Source organism: Protopterus annectens, chromosome 11.part0, assembly GCF_019279795.1.
Source record: "Protopterus annectens isolate FY-2018-M chromosome 11.part0, PAN1.0, whole genome shotgun sequence".
In the NCBI taxonomy this organism is placed as follows: domain Eukaryota; kingdom Metazoa; phylum Chordata; order Ceratodontiformes; family Protopteridae; genus Protopterus; species Protopterus annectens.
Window position 1 is genome coordinate 882,163,657 of NC_056745.1, and position 22,506 is coordinate 882,186,162.

The following is a 22,506-nucleotide window of genomic DNA, read 5'->3' on the forward strand; positions in this document are numbered from 1 at the left end:
TAACTGTAGTGAGGTTTTTAGTGGAAAAATTGCAGATTGAATGTGGAAATTTTTGAAAAAAAAATTGAGTGCAAAAAAATAAAAAAAAAATGTTTAACATCAGGATTTAGGCATACGTCGTCAGGGGATATATTTCCATAAGAACAGGGTATCTGATTAAGGTGAGAGACAGAAATATAAGAAATGGAAGAGAGGTCGAACTAAAACTTTGAAAACTGAAATAAACAAGCTGGACAAACATAGTGAGACAAGATCAAGAAAAATTTGAAAAACATCTATATAAAGATATTGAGCATAATAGGAAACCTTTTTATAGATTCTTATGATGTGGAAGGAGTAAAGACATCCAAATTGATAAACAGTGTGGAGTTCTAAAAAATTATTCTCAGACACAACAGATTATAGAGATATGTACGAAATTTTATGTAAAACATTTTGGCTCCACAAAAGGGGTGATAAGTTGTACTAGTGGCATCCAGGTAACCTCAGCTACTGGAATAAAATTAGATTATATTGATAAAAATCTGGGCAAACTGGATCCAAATAAAGCACAGGGAGGAGACAGAATTAGTAACAATGACATGAGAACACTTCAGCAAGAACTTACAGTACCGTTATATTCATTATTTACTAGGTCATATAAATATGGGGAGATTCCTCAAGATTGGAGACATGCGCTTATTAAACTTGTCTTTAAGGGAAAGGGGAGAAGGACAAACCCAGAGTCATATAGACTTTTAAGTCTACTTTCGTGTTGTAGAAAATAATGGAGAATGTAATATTGGATAAGTTATTGCCCGAATTGCATAGGTTTGGACTTGAAACCATATATCAGCATGCATATGTTGAAAATAGATATATTACCACTTGTAACATGATGTTCTATAACAATATAATAGCTATGAATGAAAAATTGTGCTGTGGTGTGATTTATTTAGAATTAACTTCAGCATTTGACAGTGTCATACACAAAACACTGATCAATAATTTAGAGCAACTAGGTATTGATGTACTTTTGATAAGATGGATATCTTACAAGCAGGACATGGCAAGTATCATACAGCATCTGGACAGGTGAAATTCGTGGGTGCAGTCAGGGTGTCCCACAGGGCTCTGTCCTAGGCCCTTGCTTGTTTAGAATGTATCTTTCAGACCTAACTTTTCCATCTGAGATGTTCTGCAGTCTATATACAGACTGCCTGAAATTGGGTAAACTGATTACATGTGTTACAGATAAGGTATGTCTGCAAAATAACTTGACCGTTTGGGCACCGGAGAATAATATACTGATAAATACATCAAAATCTAAGCATATGAGATTTGGGAGACATAAATTGAAAGGTGAATGTTTAATACAGCACACGAGGATTAAAACTGTAGACTCATTTAAGGACCTGGGTATATGGGTAGAGCCAGCTATGCGTTTTTCTAATCATATCAGCCATCTGGTTAATGATAGTTATATAAATAGAACTATAGGTTGTATAAAAAATTTATAAAATCTAGAAAATTAGAAATGAAGGCATTGTTACATTAGACCCAAACTTGAGTATGGAATAACAATATGGAAACCCTATAGGAAAAAAAGCATTAGTAAACTGAAAGCATTAGTAAACTGAAAAGAGTACAGTGGAAATATACCAAGGGCATCCATAGATGTGAAAATTTAAGTTATTATGAAAAACTAAAATATCTGAACTTGTACAGTGTCTCTTATAGATATCTAAGAGGAGATCTTATTCAGCTATATAGGGCATTTAGAGACAACTACCTCTGGGAATGTTTGAGGTTATCAAAAAGTATTAGAGAATCATCAGACAACCTATGTAGAAGATTCTATAGGCTATAGGAAAAAGAGATTTAATATGGTGTAATATGTATGCAAAGGAGAAAGCAAAACTAATCAATATAAAAAGAGCAGCACCAACTATATCTGAAGAGAGGTACAGGCAAAGGAATCTGAACATGGAAAACTTTGCAATACAAAAAATAAGACGGAGGAAAAGTAGAAAAGAAAATTAGTAATGGAGACTTTAAAGAAATAGCAACTGAGGTTATGGAGTACTTGCAAAATGAAGGATTCCGTTTAGAAGATCTAACTCAGGAAACACCACAGCAGGATAGAGCAATAGATATCCAAATTGAGGAGAAACCAGTGGAACAGAAAACTCCAGGTCATTTGCCATATGAAGGTATTTTAGAGCCTTTCACAGGAAACCAGTATAAACACTCACTTGAAGCTGGACAGCAAGGGAAGGAACAGGTAACCGTGGCAACTTTCATGCAGTCAATATTGAGGATTGATAGGTCAGTGATTTCCCATATGACAGAGCAACAGATGACACAGGATGAAATTGAAGAGAATGTGCCACAGGAAGATGTTCTAGAACTTTCTGTAGAATGCCCGCAGGAAATAGAGAACAAAAAATGTGGCTTCAGTTTAGAAGAAAATGCGCTAAGAGAAGAGTTGCTGATTTAATAGAAATAGATAGACATATTAAGGTCAATGAAAGAAATGTACTGCAGAAGGTCAACAAAACCCAAAAAGTTAGAAGTTTAAAACAAATGAACACAGTAATTAGGACTGTCCTTAGAGATCCATGCGATATAATGGAAGTAAACTGGATATATTACTGTGCAGCTAAATTAATAACAGATAAAATTCTACCACAAGAACACAGGGCAGTAAGGGAAAGGCAGAGGAAAAATCGAATACCATCATGGAAATATCAAATAGAGAAAACTATAAAGCAATTAAGACAGGAAGTGTCACTGTTAGAGTGTGGAAGAGGGAACAGATAAAAAAAAATACTCCGAAAGATAGACATGATAAAAGCAATGTACAGTATTATAATGGATAAGGACAAGGTATTTTACAAGGTATTTGCACTATTGCAAATAAACTAAAAATATCAGCACAGGCAGAAAAACTTAGAAGATGCACAGATAAATGCAAAGAAAAAGTACAAAATAAGCAATTTATTGATGACCCAAAAAAGTTTTAGAGAAGTGGGAAAGAAGGTAAAAGGAATTGAAAGACCACCAAAAAAGAAGCTATAGATACATTTTGGAGAAGTATTTATGAAGATGCTAAATGGATAGAAGAAGTAAAAGAAAAAATAAGAAATTCAAAGGTACAGGATATGAAATGGGATGAAGTGGCAGCCATAGATATTGAAACAAAGTTAAGAAAAGCCTCTAATTGGAAAATCCCAGGCCAAGATGCAGTACCTAACTTTTTGGTTAAAAGTATTAACATATTTACGCAAAGATTTAGCCATGAGTAAGAACTATTTATATGCACACCCAGAATAGACACCAATCTAGTTTACAGGAAAAACAATGCTCCTACTCGAGAATAAAACTGCAAGCTACCCTAAAAATTATAGACCAATAACTTGCCTTCTGACGACATATAAACTATACACTGGAATTGATGCAGAGTTTATAGTCATTTAGAAGAAAACTGAATTATGGCAATAAAAGAAAGTCATATGGAACAAAGAATCATTTGTTAGATAAAGTCATAGTGGAGGGCTGTAAAAAGGGGAAGAATCTAAGTATGGCATGGATTGACTACAAAAAAGCATTGACAGTATAGCACATTTAAGGATAAAAGAGTGCTTAGAAATGTTTAGGATACATCCACCACTGATAAATTACATCACAGTGACCACGAAACAGTGGCAAACCACTTTGCAGTTAAGCCATGATAAAGGACAAATTATTATTCCAGGGATAAAAATCCAAAGGGGATTTTTCAGGGTGACTCTCTGTCACCGTTCCTTTTTTTGCCTTGCCCTTAACCGATTAAGCTGTCTGCTTAACAGATTAGGTCATGGATATAATTTGGCTCCAGAAAGCAACAGAGTGTAAAGACTTCTCATCTTCTCTTTGTCAATGATTTAAAACTGTATAGCTCATCAGATGATGATCTGAAAGCGCAACTGCAAGTATTCAAATCTGTTTCAGATGATATAAGAATGTTATTTGGTCGTGATAAATGCGCAAAAGCAACCTTTAAAGCAGGAAAGCTGCAGCACCAAGAAAACATCAGTTTGGGACAAGAATGAATAATAAAATAACTTGCGCAAGAAGGAGTGTATATATATTTGGAAATTGATGAAGGATCAACAGTAAAACATGAACAAATGTGAATAAAACTTGGTAAGGAATATTTTAGAAAACATAAATTAATTCTGAAAACAGAGTTGACATCTAGGAGCAAAATTCAAGCCATAAACCAATTTGCTCTTCCTGTCCTAACTTAGTTTTGGAGTGATTGACTGGTCCCAAAAGGTGTTGGATAGATTAGACAGGAAACAAGGAGGTGCTTCATGCTCCTCAAATGATTTACAAAAATCAGAGCATACCAAGATTATATATTCCTCATTCCGAAAGAGGTATGGGCTTCCTTGAAATTGATTACATGCATCTGCATTCGTGGGATTGCATACATATCTGCTGACCGCTCAAGACCCAAACATAGTGAAAGTTTTGAAATGTGAGGAGAGTAAATCTAGGATGACTTCTCTTCTTAGTGTAGCAGAAGCATATCGCCGTCAAGTGGGAATGGAAATTAAACCAGAAGTAGATAAAAATCAGGCAGCAACTGAATGTGCCAAAAACCAAAAGAAAGAATATAAGGTGAAGGCAAGAAATGTGGAAAATGCATAAATATAGTTGCAAGTACAAAAACTCCTGGAAGAACTTCACATTGATCAGGATAGAATACAGGAATGGTTAAGGAGAGGCGAATTTAAACCAAAAGAAGAAAGGTTAATATTGACGGCCCAAGATAGTGGACTATGTACACTCTGGTTTACAAAGTCCATTGAACATAAATTAGGCTTTATAAAACAGAATTGGAAACAGTCGCACACCTTCTTGCTGGTTATGGTATAGTAATGGCAAAAGGATTGTATACTGAAAGGCATAATAATGTGGCAAGACTGTTGCACTGGGAATTGTGCAAACATTATAATATTGAAGTGCTGAAAAACACTGGAAACATGAGTCACAAAACATAGAAAATGATGAAGTCTACATCACGTGGGTTCACCCATTACCAAAAGTTCAAAAGATAGATGCAAGAAAACCAGATGTAGTGATCCATCAAACATAGCATTGATCATTGAAATTGCTACACCCAGTGACTACAGTGCTTTTCATACAGAGAGGCAGTCTTAAAATATCAGGATTTGCAGGCAGAAATGAGAATGAGAGCAATCTGAAAGAAAGAAACCCAGACAGTTCCAGTAGTAGTAGGAGCAACGGTCTTATAAAAAAAATCTACAGTCATATTTAGGTATGCTACCAATACATGTAACTCCAGGAGTCATTACTAGGCACATTGCAAGTGCTGGGAAGAGCACTTTTGGCTGACATCAAAGATTTAAACAATACTAATTTCATGAACTTTAATCATACTTTGACTTAGGAATGGGGTCCATTCCCATCATGGTATTAGAAAGCCAAAAGATTTGGAGAAATTAAAAAAGATTCTATAGGAATGAGAAGTATACTAATCTGTTCTCTGACAGAGTAGCTAATGCATGGAACAGACTACCAAATTACATTAAAGCAAGTACTAGTTAAGATATTTTTAAGAACAATCTGGACACTTATTATGAGAACAAGGGTTTTGGTATGTTGGCACGATAGAAGGGTATTATTGCTGTGCTTGAAATATTTGTATGTATTTATGTATGTATGTATGAGGATTTTATTTATTGATTGATTTTATTTTATTTATTTTTTACTTGCTTTGTAATTTAATTTGTTAAATTGATTTTAATAGTTTATAAAAGCTGTACCTTTACATACATGATCATACATAATGAAGTCAAGAAGCAGAAGTTTAAATGTTTTCATTTTAGTAAGAGTTGAGCATTTTTGCAACTGATTTTTAGCTTTAGAAAAATTAATTTTGTTTCTTTGTTCATGCTAGGAACTTTGAGTGGAAATTAAATGAAAAATCTAATGAAAACTGCAGAAGAGTAACTTGTATTAATCATTTTTGGATTAGCATTCTTATTTTGCTGTAAAATATGCAATATGCAGAATTATTTTATTTATGTATTTTTGCTAGGGGCAAGTTCTGCTGCAGGAAATATACCAGTTCTGCTTTTGCACAGTCATGGAGAAAAGCATGCAGATAGAAACTGCCCCGGCAGTGATTTTCAGGCACCAAGTCCCAAATTGAACATCTGTATTTAAAAATTGACAGTTTGAAACTTCACCAAATTAAGACTCATCAACAGTAACCTAACATGCATCACCTCTGTGTACATTGCATCTAGTTAGCATCCATGTTTTGATTAGAAAACATCAGCAAAACATCATAAAATGAAATAGTCATAGGTGAGTACTAGGCTAGTGACCCAAGGGGAAGGGCATTTTTTAGCCTAGCCCTGCTTCTCAAAATGTATCTCACAAGTTTTGATATCCTAGGGTTATTTTAAGGGGTATATGTAGTCTTGGGCATGGGTGGTCAAGCATTTACTGGCTGCCTCTTGTCTACTAAGGAAATAAGTGTCAGACCAGGGATAAATTTCTGATTCCACATCCACTGGTCTAAGTTACTCTTGTATTGGCTTAGGGAAGAACTCTGCTTCACGTGGATGGGGAAGCCTGTTCCAGAGAAAGGGTAGTCTCTGAGACGCACAACTGTCCCTCCAGCATGCCCTGTTTTATGTTGCAGACAAGGTTTGGTTCTTAGATCTGTTAATTCTGTTGCTGTATGTTCAGTGGATGTGCAACAGGTCCATCAGAGGATGGGTTATAGGCCAGGTGTACATAATCTGTCAGCATTCTATAGATGCCAAGTACAGGGTTAGTGCCCTGAGGTAATCTGCATAAGGACATGTTTACACCCTGTATTCTTTTGTTAGGAACCTCAGTGGATGCTCCAGTTTTTGCATATATCTGGGTAGGTACATACCAAAGGGTGCATTGTACTCAGTGATTGGTCTGATGAGGGTGAGTACAGCAGAAGAATGACATCCTTGGACCTAGATGCCATACCCCTGCTGTTAAGCAACATAGAATGATGTTTTTATTGACATAGACACATGATGGTTAAAGGCCAGGTTACTGTCTACATGCATTCCCAAAATCCCTGACCACTGGTTCTGCTCGTAGGGGTATATTGTCAGTATGGTAGTTTCCAGGGGTATTTGTATACCCAAAGGATATTATTATGCATATCCTGTCATTGAGTTTTATTCTGCGGCTCTGACATCAGTTATTAGTCAGGCCTTGTTAGGGGTATTTTGTATCTTGGGGGGATTCTGTGATTATTTTAACAGAAAAATAAACTGAATGTAGAATTCTCTTAAGTTTTTCACAGCCATTCACAAGATTATTTTCCAGCTGAATTTTTACAGAATGTAATTCTGTTCTTGCAAAGCAAATCAGTAAAGCTTTTTCCCCACAAAACAATAATCAGAATTGTTCAACAGATACCCTGTCTGCTACAGTCAGACTTGATTGTTTTTCATATTTTCATAGAGGTATCTGTAGTCTTTCCTTAGACTGATCAAGTTCATTCATAGTAATAGAATCTGAGACAACCCACAGATAACTTAAGACCTTGGGCTACTTTACTGCTAGTCTGAAACTTTTTAGATTGGCACCTGCTTCTGAGATTGATTGTCTCTCTTTTTTTTTTTTTGTTTGTTTTTTAATTTCTATCCGCATTCCGATAAATGTGGTGAATGTTCTACAGGCATTGTGATTTGTGTAAGCTGACAGTACTTTTAACTGCATTGAGTTGCCAAGTGTTGTTGTGGAATTTCTCCCAGAGTTGACGCCCAAAAGCCACATTTCCCTCCATCAGGTTACTGTGCTTGTTGGGTATGCGGTGGTCCGATTTGACTTTGCCATTACACATCTTGTTTTTGCATTACTGAATGTACCAGTAATACTTTTGTACATTTTCTGAATAATGACAAGTTAAAAACTGTAATGACTGGCATGTGAGAAAGGTATAACTATTACCAGTGGTTGAACAAAAATAAGATTTAAAATTGTGGACATTCTGCAACATCGATGAAAGCTGTTAAACACTAACAACATTCACTTGAATAGTTAATTGATCAGTTGGTTTAAGATCAGCTGTCTCCTGTCACCGATACTGTAAAAGTGCTTGTTTAGTATGACACTGCCATACTGTTACGAATCTCCAGGAGGTTACCTTCTCCTTCCAACTATATTGATGAATTAGTACTAGCCTCAGGTTCCTTTTGAAGAAAAAAATTATTTGAAACAAAAAGTGTACCCATTCATCTTGAAATGAAAGACATTACGTAAAACATGAATACTTACTAAGCAAAATCCTCATGAAAGCACCATTCATACACATGCACAGGAGCTCCAACCAGCCATGTCCACTGCAGAGAATCAAGAAAAATGTAAGTAAATTTGAGCATTCTTTAAAATTTGTTGAAATGTGTTGTAGCTTTAGCTCCTTGAAAATTTTAGTGGATTTATTTCACTGTTTTAGTGTTTGCTAGTAAGTAGGTGGTAGATGTATACAGTTGACTGGTACTGGAAAAAACATATCCCCTCAAAAAAAAAAAATAGTTATATCTGAAGAACTAATATCTGCAAATTAACATTATGTATATGAACTATTTATCATGTCCGATGTGATACTTAATTGTGCTAAAAGTAAAGTTAACTGATTTCCCTGAATAATCCAAAATGTACAGATACAAATTACCAGATATCAGCATTTTGAGTAGCACTCGGTAGTGAACACAGTGCTGCTTCAATTACCATCATTATTTGTTGGTCATTTACTGGAACTGCTACACTGACGTCCGAGATCAGAAGAGTCTGACTGAAAAAATAAGTAGGGGGGTGGAGCATAAAAAATGAATTTAACCAAAGCAGAAAGTAATACTGCTTAAAAACTAAAATACATACTGTCGATAAGCATCAGAAGCAAAAATGATGACTGTGTACAGACATTGGAAAATCACTTTAAGCACAAAAAATATAAACATGTTTTCAGCATACACGTGGAAAACTTAAGAAACGTAACTGTAGCTCATGCAGTTCTTGAGCTAAGAAAGATGTTACCCCTCGTGATTTAATTTTTTATCCCTCAGACTAATTTTAACATCACAGTTTTGAAAGGCATTTCCCACCTGTAATTGTCATTGCCTCCTACTGTATTACTGCAACCATCACCAGTGCAAGTCAACATTCAGCATTTATACGTCCTTATTTATTACATTTTTATCCCCTTTAACACTACCTTTCAGGCTGCTTGACTGCTTTACTGTTCATCAACCATTTCATTCTTATGTGTATTATTATAGCCCACACACAAACTATTGGAGTGGAACCTCTCTTATTGGAAAGAAACCTATATTGTTTATGAGGACAAGAAGTTTAGTTGGCTGTCTGTACTGCCATAGTAGAAAAGTCTGGACAGAACATTTTTCATTTACCTAAACAGTGCATGCAGATATGTATTATTGTGTGCTGGACATACTTTGGATGCTTGATGCAGTGTTCCACTCTTGCTGGCATACCTGTCTGCCTGTGCAGTCTCTATGCCCCACACCAATCCACCTTAGTAATGCGTGCTAATCCTAACCCTGCACCTTAACATAGAAAAATCCTTTCCTTAACACTACTACTACACAAGACATCTCAGACACTTTCCACATACAAATACATACACACATACTAAATCTCTTCCCTTTGCCTAATACACACACACTAAATCTTTTTCCTTTACCCTAACCCATACACTAACCTTAACCTGCATACATTCACACATGCACACTAAGTCTATCCCCTTACATAAGCTTTCCTTTAGCCCTAACCCACACACAACACTCGCACAAGCAGTAAACCTATCCCCTTACCTAACCCTTCCTCTAACGATCCCACCCATGCTCCTATCCTCATATACACTCACTTGCCCAAACTTAAACTAAATGTACACTGAAGTAATTAAAACCACACAGGTTTGGTGTGTGCCCCCCAACTATATATACCAACTCAAGGATCGCATTACAGTGGAGAAAAGGGCATGTTGGGCAAGTGTTTACTTACCTGAGTAAGCTTTGGCATTTGGGTATGTCAGATTTTGGTATTTTCAGTCTCGTAAAAATGAATGTCTGTATTCTGATCTTCAGTTATTAAAAGCAGAGCCATATATATATATATATACTACTTGTGGTATTTTTAGGAGTAATATTTCAGTCTGTATGTAAGATATTTTTCTTTTGGCTTTTTAAATTTTTAAACTTTGCTGTTTAACACCCATTTGCATTACCTCTAACTCTGGCAGATGGAACCTTATTTCTATGTCTCTAGGATGGCATCTGAGGAGTGAGTGTGCGCCAGCTTCCACCCATGGTGCAGTATCTGCACTGAAATGTAGATCACAACTCCAAGTGTATGGACAGAGCACACAGACTTCTAAACAACTTTTGTGCATCAAAGGTTAAATGCACTATCTCCTGAGTAATTTCTTTTCTGTCTAGCTTACCAAAGACAAAAAGGATCTTGCATTGTCTCAGCAGTCTGTTTCTAAATGGCTGGTGAACTGCACTGTGTACAGTTATAAAGAAACTGGTAGGCTGCTACAGCATTCTAGAAGAAAAAGGACTACTACATGGCTGTGTTTCAGCATTAGTTCGGTCTACTGCAGAGGTTAATAAGGGATATTATTTTCACTCTTTTAGCAAGCATTGCATGTTAGCATGCCTTCTAAAAGCATAGCAGACTTTGCTAGAGCAGTGCTTTCTAGTGTCTGGCCTGGTCATTTTTCTTTGGTGCTTTCTCCTTTTTAATTTTTTTCCTTTTGATGTTTTTTGTTATTCTCTTCTTTGTGTATTGCTTTCTGTACAAGCCTTATAAAGTTAAAATAGTAATTATGTCAACACCTTAGCAATATAGCTTTTCAGAAGAGGATTTTTATCAAGTACCTATCTCCCCAGCTTAGCTCTGTAATGTTTTACTTTCCTTGTGACTTCGTGTGTGAAAGATAGTTCTGTTTGAGTGCCACTCTTGTATCGCCATACATGACGTGGTGGATGTGGGCATCAGTCCTTAGTAACTGCTGATGGCAGTTTGTTTCATCTGAGCAGAACAGTCCATGTTAGTTAAAAAAGGTCAAGTTGGTGAAGTGCCCTTTTTAATTTAAAGCAGTAACCAAATTTATTTTCCTACTTAATATTTAATTACAACAAGCAGAAGAGCTAGCATCAGTGCCTCTCAGATGCCAAATATTGCGTGATATCTTTCTTATTTTTACCTTTCAAAAATGTTCTGTGCTGCTTCAGGGAGGGGACAATATTTCTTACTACCCATTGAAAATAGCATAAATTGGTAAGTGGTTGTGATGCTGTGTAATCCACACATAGATTGTAAACATTAGTATCTTTGATTTTACCGTGTTTAGCCCTTTCAGTATCAGTTTTTCTAACATGTCCTAGATTTTGCCCAGTTATTGTATATTGTAAAATGTTTTGGTACAGCTATGCTGGACAGTTTTCTGTACTTCCTGTACGTCCACACACACACACACACACACACACACACACACACACAGACACACACACTGCATACATATTTAGTTTCCTTCAAATGAGATGTTAAATTGAGGTCCCATCTGTTTAGGTTGGTGGTAGCTCAGGTGGATGTAAAATATCCCATAACACCTACCGAAAAGAGTAGGGGAAGTTCTCCAACACCCTGGCTAATTTTCCCTTATTAGTATAAATAACATGTCAAGTCCCTCCTGAAAAGAGGCCACTAGCCTAAGTGGGACTAACCCAGTCAACAGAAGGGTAATACAAATAAGTAAATGTTCCAGTAACTCTTCCCTTTAGCATACCAGAAAAGCTAGGAACTCAAGTACTGTGTCTAGGCCAAATAAAGGTATTTCTCTTGAGAGGGAAACATTTCTGAAACATTTATTATTGTGGTAGAATCTCAAATAGTTTTGCCATCAAGTGAAATTGGTTAATATCTGGTATCTTTATTTAAAAAAAAAAAAAAAGGCAAGATTACATTTTGCTGCACAGCTTTACTTCACTGTTACCTTTATTTTATTTACAACATTTATATTAAACTATTTTTTCTTCTTCTTTTCCAGACCCTAAGAATACCTCTTAGCTTGAAGTATGCTTGCCCATCAGAAAGCACGTGGAAGCTTGCCATTTCTTCTCTCCTGAAAGTTTTGTCCATTGGGCTTCCAGTTGCAAGACAGCATGCTGCTTCTGGGAAATTTGACACCATGTGGCCAGAACTAGCCAACACATTTGAAGATTTCTTATTCACGAAAAGGTAAGAATGCAGAGTAGTAGCTAACAGATTCTTGGCACTGTAGGAGGGCAATAGTATTCATTAAACTGTACTTTTTTAAGCAATTTTTAAGTTAGGTTTTCAGTTGAACAACAAACTATATAATGCCTCATATAGGTTATTGAACACAAATTATTCCCAAAATGTTGTTTTCCTAGTTAAATTGAGTGCAAAGGTTATTTTCACTAGGCATGTGACCTATTTTTAGGAGAGACGTGAGATGATGTTTATACGGATGAATACATTTGGTACAAAACTGAGGAAATTCTGACATTCCTTTTGTGATGATGTAAGTGGCACCTTATTCGCTGATGGCAGAGCTAACAGACTGAATGAATGATGCCTGTTCTTAGAATTCAAGAGTGGTCTTTTCTTCAAGAGATAATTTGAAGTTAGTCCGTTCAGGTTCTTCCTTTGCAGTTGCTCTGCACCCACATTCATGGGAAGGGTATATAACTATTAGCTGAAGATGAAATCTCTGACATTAGTTATGCAGTGTACCTCATGAGTGAAAAAATGTCTTTCAGGAATTTTACTTTCCCTAGCCTGCAATTACCTTGGAGTTAGAATACTGAGGTTAGGGGTAAAAGGGGCAGAGCTCCTTGGAGTTATTTGTGGCTGTTACCAGAGTAGTCATTGATTAGTAGACATATTATTAAGTAAGTCATGCCTTGCATGGCCTGTAAAATACCCCTGTAGAAGCCTGGCCTTGTGGCATAGAGAGATAAAGCCCTGACTTTGACTCAGATAACCCTTGTTCAGTTAGGCTTGTGGCACTGGTGACACTTACACGTGGTGCGGTATATCACCTACTTATAGTGGCAGGGTGGCTTGCACTGCGAGGCAGACTTCCCCTTCACAAAGTTTCAGATAGGTGAATCATTTTGGGAGCATGCATGCCTTCTCTTCACAACCGGGCAGCAGTTGTAGATTCACAAGCTGCCTGTGGGTAGACTTCTCCTCTAGAACCTGCAACTGGCTTGCTGCCTACCACTTGACTTTTACCAGAAGGAGAATGGACGGGCTGTTTAGAGCTCTGGGTATGAGCAAATGGACAGTAAGGCTGTTGTCTAGCCTAAGGATACCTGCCTCTCAGCCCCAGTAGAAAGAGTGGATGAGTTGGATGGAAGTATAACACCCATTGGGCAGGTCTCAGAAAGTTTGAGGAAACAGGGCTGGGGGAGTAGAGAAAAAAATCTGTGGATGAGCTGAGGGGCATTCTTAACTCTGCAGTTCTTTTCTGTCCTACTGTTCACACTGTCTAGATCTTTCCCTAGCAGTCCTTGAAAGAAAATACTTGAATGTATTTCCCATGATGCCTGCTGATCATCAGCCCCCTCTAAGCAGATAACCCATTCATTCATTCATCACCAAGGGTGAGATTTTGCCAAAGGGAGACATATTTTGGGCAGCCATCAGTGATAGTTGAAGCTTTTCTTTCATTCTTGTCTTTCGTCCTCGTATATACACACACACACACACACACACACACACACTTCCACTAGGTAAGGTGGGATGTTATATGGGTGTCAGCATTGGTTGGTCCCTGACCTTTACAGAGGGCATATACCAGCAGGCAGGTTGCTGCCCACCAACATTGAAACTTGGTAGGTAGTTACCCTGGTCTCTACCAGCGAAAACATATCATTCATATGTACTTCCAGGGATGCACGTCTCCCTCACACCAAGAGTAAGGTGAGCAAGCCAAAACCCTGCTGCTCCTCCTCCTCCTTCCCTGCGTGGTTTCTCCATTTCTGAAGCTATTAATCAGACTCCAGTCTTCTGAGTTGCAGTCAGGGCTTCATCCATCTGCACCAGTGAGTCAGGTCTAGGAAGTACTTGTATTTAATGCCAAAAAAGTGCAGGCTTAAATCACCAAAGATGTTGAAGTGATTTTGTGATGGTCAAAAACCTTAGGAGGAAAATCACTGGCTTTGTGTTTTCTTCACTAGACCTACACTCGATATCTCTGACTATTTTCAGTGTCAGTAATTTTAAAGCCACAATGTGCCACTGTTATTTGCAGCTTGGGGCCTTACCCACTCTTCTGCAAAGATGAAATCAGAAAATGAGTGAAGGAAAGAACATTTGTGAGTCTTTCTTCTTAGGGTACCTAGACTAGGCATATAGGAGTAAGCTAAGAGGTCAGACTAAGGCCTCTATGACCTACTTGTTTATAAATTTTGCTGTTTTTTCATTGATTTTGACCCTCTGAAGACTGCAGGAAATCTAGACAGCACAAGACTACCTCACAACACAAATAACAGTGCTCTTCTTTGACCCTTTATAAGACTTCTGTATACCCCTCCTCTGCTTGCATCTTCTGCTCTATCACATTTGCATTATTTGATGTCCGTCATATCATATTGATTACTGCTGCAGTACCCTTAGCTATATGGGTTGTATCCTGCATAGGATGTAACAGCAAGCCAGCTTTCATGTGTAATAACCAACAATCTGCTCAAGATAGATATGTATATATATATATATATATATATATATATATATATGGATCTATCTGAGTTCATCGACATTTTAAAATACCGAAAACGAATTAACCGACACCAAAACAACGAAACTCATTTAACCGACGCCAGAAGATCGACAGTTCACAAACACGACATCGCATACACCGACACAACATACCAACAAACAAAACAGATCCCCTATCCAACACTCAGGCACCTAACACAAGCACACCGAAATCCTTACAAACAAACACAACCCCATGCATACACAACTAACCACAACCCTGACCCAAACCCCACCCTAAGGTCCGTCACTATCGCACACTCACCCAACCCGGCCCTAACTCACTTATCCCACCCCTACCCCTACAAAACACCAACATTGCACACTTACCTTACTCAGACACTCACCTAACCCGGCCTAACCCTAACTCACTTATCCCACCCTACCCCTACAAAACACCAACATTGCACACCTAACCCTAATTCACTTATCCCACCCCTACTCCTACTAAACACCAGCATCGCACACTTACCTTACTCGCACCCTTACCCCATCACAGCTTCTCGCGCCGGTGTCTTCCTCGTCGGTCTTCTGCCTCGTCGATCTTCTGGCGGTGGCGTGACGACTTTCGACATTCTCGTGTCGGTTAATCCATTGTCGGTATTTTAAAGTGTCGATGAACTCAGATAGACCCATATATATATATGTGTGTGTGTGTGTGTATAGATATATATAGATATATATATATATATATATATATATATGTATGTTGTATAGGTATATGTGTATATTTTGTGTGTGTATATGTAGCTCTCGACCAGGGACAATCACAGACACTTTTAAAGTATTAGTATTAACTTAAGACTTTGACAGAATAAGAGTGTGTGAATTAATATTAATAGGACCCTCTAAAAACCCTCCCTCTGTATAATGCTGTTACCTTTTTCAGTACTGCATTCATTAACCTGTTAAATAGATATGGCCCCTCCAGAACTAAAAGAGTTAAATGTAAGACTTGTCCCTTGGATAACCAAAGAAACTATAACCCTCATGCATCTCCGAGACAAAGCATGTAAACAGTACCAGAAATATAAAAACATATTGCATCTGACCAAAAATCCTACTACTGTGTACTTCAAAATAACCATAAAACTAACCCCAAAAGTTTTGGAATAGTATCTCTACCCTCCTCCATCCTGGCAAAAAAGACAACCCCTGTCCAAATCCTAACGCCTCTGATCTGTCCTTAGCCACCAATTTAACTCCTTCTTCATAGACTCAATAGCCAAACTCACATCCTTCCCAAACAATGCACTAATTTCACCTCTACCCATCTGCCCCTCCTCAAATACCATAACTTCGCAACTCCCACCCGATTACTATCAAACCTGTTCCTATCTCCACCATAAGAAAACTTCAAAAATTGAAACCATGTTCAAATGCCCCTGATGACCTTCCATCCAACTTCCTAAAACTATCTGCCGATGGCATAGCCTTCCCCATCTCTGCCCCAATAAATTGGCCAATTCATGAAGCCTATGTACCCCTCCTCTAGAAAAGGCCTTTATTATTCCCCTTCACAAAGGGGGCAACAACAATGACTTCCCCAATTTCTGGCCGGTTGCCTTCTTATCCTCTATTTCTAAAATTTTAGAAAAATGCATTCACCTACAACTATTACCCTATTTCTTAGACAACCACCTGCTAACCCCCACACAACATGGATTTAGACCTGGACACAGTGCCACCACCACTCTCCTCTCCTTCCTCAAAATCGTCAGTAATGCTTGAGACTCCAGCTGTATTGTATCTACCCTCTTCCTTGATTTATCCAATGCTTTTGATACTATTTTACATAATCTTCTCTTGTCCAAACTCTCTAATCTCAATTACTCTCTAATCACAATCTATCTCTTCTATCAGCTGGTTCTCCAGTTACCTGTCTGATAGGCAACAAGCCGTCAAATGGAAAAACCGCACATCCTCCTTCCTTAATACTTCTACAGGTGTACCACAGGGTTCTATATTAGGTCCTTTACTCTTTAACATATTCATAAACGATTTCCATCAGTGCATCCCAAATGCTAAATTTATCCAGTTTGCAGAAGACTCTACGATCATCTGCTCTGTCACATCCCTCCCCATACTCTTGAAATTAACTCAAGAAGCCTTCTCTTCTACTGAGCGCTGGATGTTAAGTAATCACCTAGCACTCAACATGTCTAAATCAAAACTCATGATAATTACTTCTTCAAAAAACACCGTAATAGGCAAAAATTCTTTCTCTTTAACCAGCCAGAATAAGACCTCTATCAAAAGCGTCCCTCATACAAAGCTTCTAGGAGTCCTTATTGACGAACAGTTAAAATGTGATATTCACCTACACACTAATATAAAAACACCCACCAAAAACTAGGTATGCTTTATCGCCACAACAGTTGTCTTACTCCCTCAACTATGTATGTCCTCTCTACCACCTACCTCATTCCCTCCCTCTTGAATGGTGCCCCACTTTTTACTAGCCTTCAGTCCTCTCTAAAGACAAAATTATCCTCCTGCTATAACAAAATCTCTAAGCTCGTTAGCGGATATAAATCCTCCACCCACCACTGCAATGCCCTTCACGAGTTAAACTGGCTAGAACTTGCCCAAATATCTGTCCTATATCCAACTAACTTATGCTCATAAACTCATCTTCAAGCCCTTTCTCTGCCCCTCCCTCACCTCCTCTCTCAAAATGCATCTGCCTGATAGACTCCTTAAATCCAATAATCAGAACCTGCTTGAAGTGCACAAACCTGCACACTCTCCAGGCAAACTTCTATTATCCTTCTCTCTAGCATGCCTTTGGAATTCCCTGCCACCACTTACTCATACCAACCATAACCACTCCACCTATAAGACCTTGCTCCATTCCCACCTCTCATCTCACTGAGAATGTTCCTGCTTTCACCCCACATGACTTCCCTATACTTCACCCCTGTTAACTTATTTCCCCACTCTCTCTCTCACCTCAATTATAACACTAATCTCCACTATTCTTTTCCACCTTCTCTCTTCAAATATTACTTACTCCCTACTATTTCTTACATTTTTTTCTTGCATACATGCAAGACTTGTAACTCTAATTCTCTTGTTTCTGTGAAATTTTGTTAATATGCTGTTTGAGGCTCATTGCCACTACTGTTTTATACCAATGTGTTATCTTCTCTTTTGTGTACACTCCCGTCATGCTCCAAGCAGAACATGTTACACCATTGATTTTTGTTTTTGTAGATATGTTTTTTGTCATACTTTCATTGCATACTGTAATTTCTTAAACTGTGTATTAACTTGCCACTACTGTTTTAAACCAATGTATTAGCTACTGTTTTGTGGATACTCCATTGATTTATGTTTTTATATTTATGTTTTGTTTTACATTCATTGCATACTGTAGTTTCTTAATCTGTTTAATAACTTGTGAACATTTGTATACTGTTTAAGGAGCTTTTCTCCCCGGGCCTCCATTGAAAATTGGCTCTTCTCGGCCCAGTGGACTATCCCGGTAAACAAACTGTAAATAAATAAATAAACGTTTCTGAAGTAAAGTAAGTCTGTAACTCGTAATTATTGTTAAGTGCAGTTCACTATCTTTTCTCTAAAAGTCACCAGTTTTAGGAGAGATTAGGAGGGACAGAATTAAATTTTGAGTCAAAATCAGGGACAGTTGAGTGGTATTTATGTATATATTTGGGCTGCCACTTTTAATTGGTGCTAAAACTGGATGAAGCCACATCCCCATACTTCCCACAACCTTGCCCATCTCCAACCCTCACCCACTCATTCCTTGCCCATTTCTTGACATCATTGTCATGTCAGCAAAGGGGAACGCCCTCTTTTTTCCTTTGCAGTGCTTTCTGACAATATATTACGTATTTGTGTGTATTCATGACCTTTAAGTCTCCACATTCAAAAATATGATGCTGAGCAATTTTATTATTTTTTTTTTTGTTATTGCTACTTTTGAATAGTGGGACAAAGCCATTTTTGTCTTTTGTAGGTTTCATTAAAATAAATCCACCGTGCCCCCCCTTTGATTTTTCCCCCGTTGATTAAATGCTTTTCTTGCCTTCAGAACTGGTTGAATGTACCTATTCAGAAAGTGGGCTGATAATTAGTAGCATTTTGTTCATTGACCCAACAGTATTTAGTTATTTACTGTTCATTGTCTGACATAGCTGAACAAGCACATCCCTGTAGTTGTAAGACTGGCACGTTTAGGAGGTATTTAGCAGGAATCAATGTCTTTTTATCACATTTAGATACAAACTGTTAGACTTAATTTCCACAGTGTCATCAGAAATGTATTAATATCTATACTGTGTGTTGCTGTATGTATTCCAAAAGTTCTGTCATTGCATTGTCTTGTCTTATTACAATAAATTATTTGTTTTCTTAGCCAAGGCCAGATTCTCTGCACATATTCTAGTCACGGCTCTTTGTAGGAATCCATTTGTGAGTAGCTTTTCTTATGTGTCATTGTTGCATTACATGATAATCAGAACATTGATTTCCCCAACAGATTTTGGTCAGGAAGCTTGAATTTCCTCCAGAACTGCCCCCAAAGATGCTTTTTCTCTCTTTAGTTCCTCCTCAGATTAATACATCCCTTTTTTTCATACTGTTTGCTCTGAAATCTTGTATCCCTTTTTATGTTCTTTCCGGCCACATATCTTCTTCTCTTCAAAGTGTACGAGTTTCTATCTACCATCCTCCTCCTCTCGTTTAAAGGCCTTCTTATATATAATTATTTCCTTATCCCTTTTGCACTTGAGCAGATTTAAATTTATCCAGTTTGTCTCCTCATGCTTACGTTTTTTCTTAGCTACCTTTCAGTTGTAGAGTTAGCTGACCCTTCTTTCCATTATTACTTTCTTAGCACTTCACAGAGTTGTTTTCTACTGAGAGATGCACATATCTTTAAATTTGATTGAAGGACACATCTAGACTCCATTACCTCTGATTTTATTCACATTTTATATTTAGGGAAGTAAGGATGCAGCTTGGAAAGGCCGAGCTCATGCTACCATAGCTGCAGTGACAACAGTTTACACACTTTTAAAATAATGAGCTTTCATACTGCTTAAACCAGCAAAGAAGTTTGAGTGGATGAATCTGTTTTCTTGGTGTTTCCATGTTCCTTTGTGGAAATAAAAAAAATGTATACAAAGTAGAAGAGCCTCTGTACCCAGGGTCATATGTGTTATTTATTTATTTATCCTTTATTGACTCAAGTTAGTCCCACATACTTTTAGCCTCTTTTCATGGGAGACCCAAGGCATACCTCCCAACCATACCGAATTACTCGGTTTTTACCAAATTTTGGGGTCCAAATGAAGGGGTGCCACGATTCCTGAGTGTCACCCCTTCATTTCTGATTTTTAAGCTTTGCTTTTGAATTTTTGCGCTGTCGGAGCTGATGTCATCACATGAGCGATGACGTCAGCTCCATCAGGGCTACCAGCTAGTCGGAATTGAGCGGGAAGTAAAAGCAGTTCTGCTTTATTTCTTTGCTGCTGGCATTGGGAATTAAACAGTAGTTTCTGTGCTTTATTTCTTTGGCATTGCTTTTTCTGCCGAATGGGCTGACTTATTTGTGCCGTGCTTTATTTGCCAAATGGGCTGACTTATACTGACTTATTTGTGCGGCAGTATGCGGAACGGGGACTCTGCTGCTGATTTGGACTTTTCAAACAGCTGTTTCTGCCGAACGGGCTGGTTTATTTTTGTTGCAGGAGGATGGGAACTCTCTGCCGATTTTGGACTTTACTTTTGCAGACACTGGCTAAGGAACAAAGTGTGTGTGTGTGTGTGTGTGTGTGTGTGTGTGTGTGTGTGTACAAATATAGTATATGGGTAGGAGGTTTACTAGTGTGATTATACAGTTTTGAGGGTGACTTAAAAGAAGGTAGAAAGATGGCATGCTTGTCAGTTTGCTGGTTCCCTAGCACCGGTTATTTTGGTTTCGAGAATTGTAGAAGAAATGCACTTCTTGAAGCTAAACTTGAAGAAAGGGGGTGTAAGCTTGATAAAGCAAGAAAGACTGGGACTACCATTGCTGTTATGGTGTTCAAGGATGGTGCTGATACTAGAGTTACTGAAGGAATGTTTGTGGCAGATAAGAACTGTTCCAAAATTCACTACATATCTCCAAATGTTTATTGTTGTGGAGTTGGCACTGCTGCAGACACAGAAATGACAACATAGTATAAATGCGAGTGTATATACGAACATATATTTCATAAATATGTGATCCCAGATTTTCTCCCGTAATAGTGTTCGAGCTAATAAAAATATAAACAAAAGAGAAACTTCTGGCAAGTGCATTTTTTTCTGTCGTAGTGATAGACTTTCTTAGATGTAAGACAGGAAGCTGATCTCACACCCCAAGTCATTCAGAGTGTTTAGAATAATTATGTCTTTAATGCATCTGAAGCTTTGTTCAAATTTATAAAAAGATGGTATAAAAAGAGCTGTACTAGTTTCACATGGGTCATAGGCCTTTGTACATTAATTCAGCTAAAATAGTTAATACAATCTCATTATTGCATAGTCTTTACAAATCATGTTGAGTTGTTATTTGCAATAAGTTTCCTCTGAAATTATCTCTCAGCTTATTTAATTTCTCAAAAATGTCTGATAAAGCTAGCAGAAAAACAATCCACATATGTATATTATATGTATATATTTTTGTGCTAAGAGTTCAGAACTATGGTGAGAAGTGAGAACTGAATTTGTATACCCCCATTATTGGCTTTGTTTGTCCAATTTTTGTGCTAAGAGGTTAAGAACTATGGTGAGAAGTGAATGAATGCGAGTTTCAACTGCAGAGAAGTTTTAATGCCAGCCAAGTCTAATTTTATTGTGAGACAGTATTGCTTTGTTTAGCAGATGTATGTTAGTGTTTGTGCAGTTTTGTGCTGTGAAATGTAAAAAATCATTGTAGAAGTAAAGCAGTATGCACACATTAGTGTTTATGGTAAATGGGGCGAAATATCCAGGTAATGGGACATTGGAATGGCTGCAGGGGGACTTTGGTGCCATATTTTGGCTGCCTGTTCTTCAGTTTGCATTTGAAAGTTGGTATCCCACAATTCCATTGGAGTGGGTGGGGTTATCTAATTATGTATGTAAATTAGATGTTAATCAGCGTACAGATTTGTACCTATTTTTCATGGGCCTTTTCCAGATTTTTGATGTTTCCAGGTTTAGAGGTATGACCCAAGGTAGTTTTTTGATATGTATATATCAAAAAAGCTGATTTCTGATTGCTGATCATGGTAACCATTTGCTTAATAGAATGAGGCTTTAACAACTTTGGGCACCGTATTATTCTAGTAGATCATGTTACTTCAGTAGATATGCTTCAGCTGTTGAAGAATTTTCAACTGTGTATAATTACTTTTAAATCTGGAAATAAAACGAATGTTACTAACTGAACTTCATACTTATGCTGTGTCCGTTAGTGACAAGAAAATGTTGAAAGGTAAGGTTGAAGTTCACATCACTGGCAGGTTCATTCAGAGATTTCAGCTAAGGAGGTACTGAATTGCAAGACCAGATTGTGTCCACAGTAACCTAGACTCTCCAGCATTGGATGAGTGTGTTAGGAAACATTTTTCCATGTTTGCTAAATATATCGAAGTAAATTTGAAAGCA

General features: G+C 37.6%; 1 protein-coding gene across 1 annotated transcript in view; it reads left to right on the top strand.

The window, feature by feature from the left end:
* Positions 1–22,506, top strand: part of MON2 (MON2 homolog, regulator of endosome-to-Golgi trafficking) — a gene marked incomplete in the record, with an annotated part of 2,751,369 nt that overhangs the window by 2,418,047 nt on the left and 310,816 nt on the right. Inside the window, 1 exon segment of the mRNA XM_044088289.1 lies at positions 12,125–12,315. Coding sequence (XP_043944224.1) covers positions 12,125–12,315 — 191 coding nt within the window.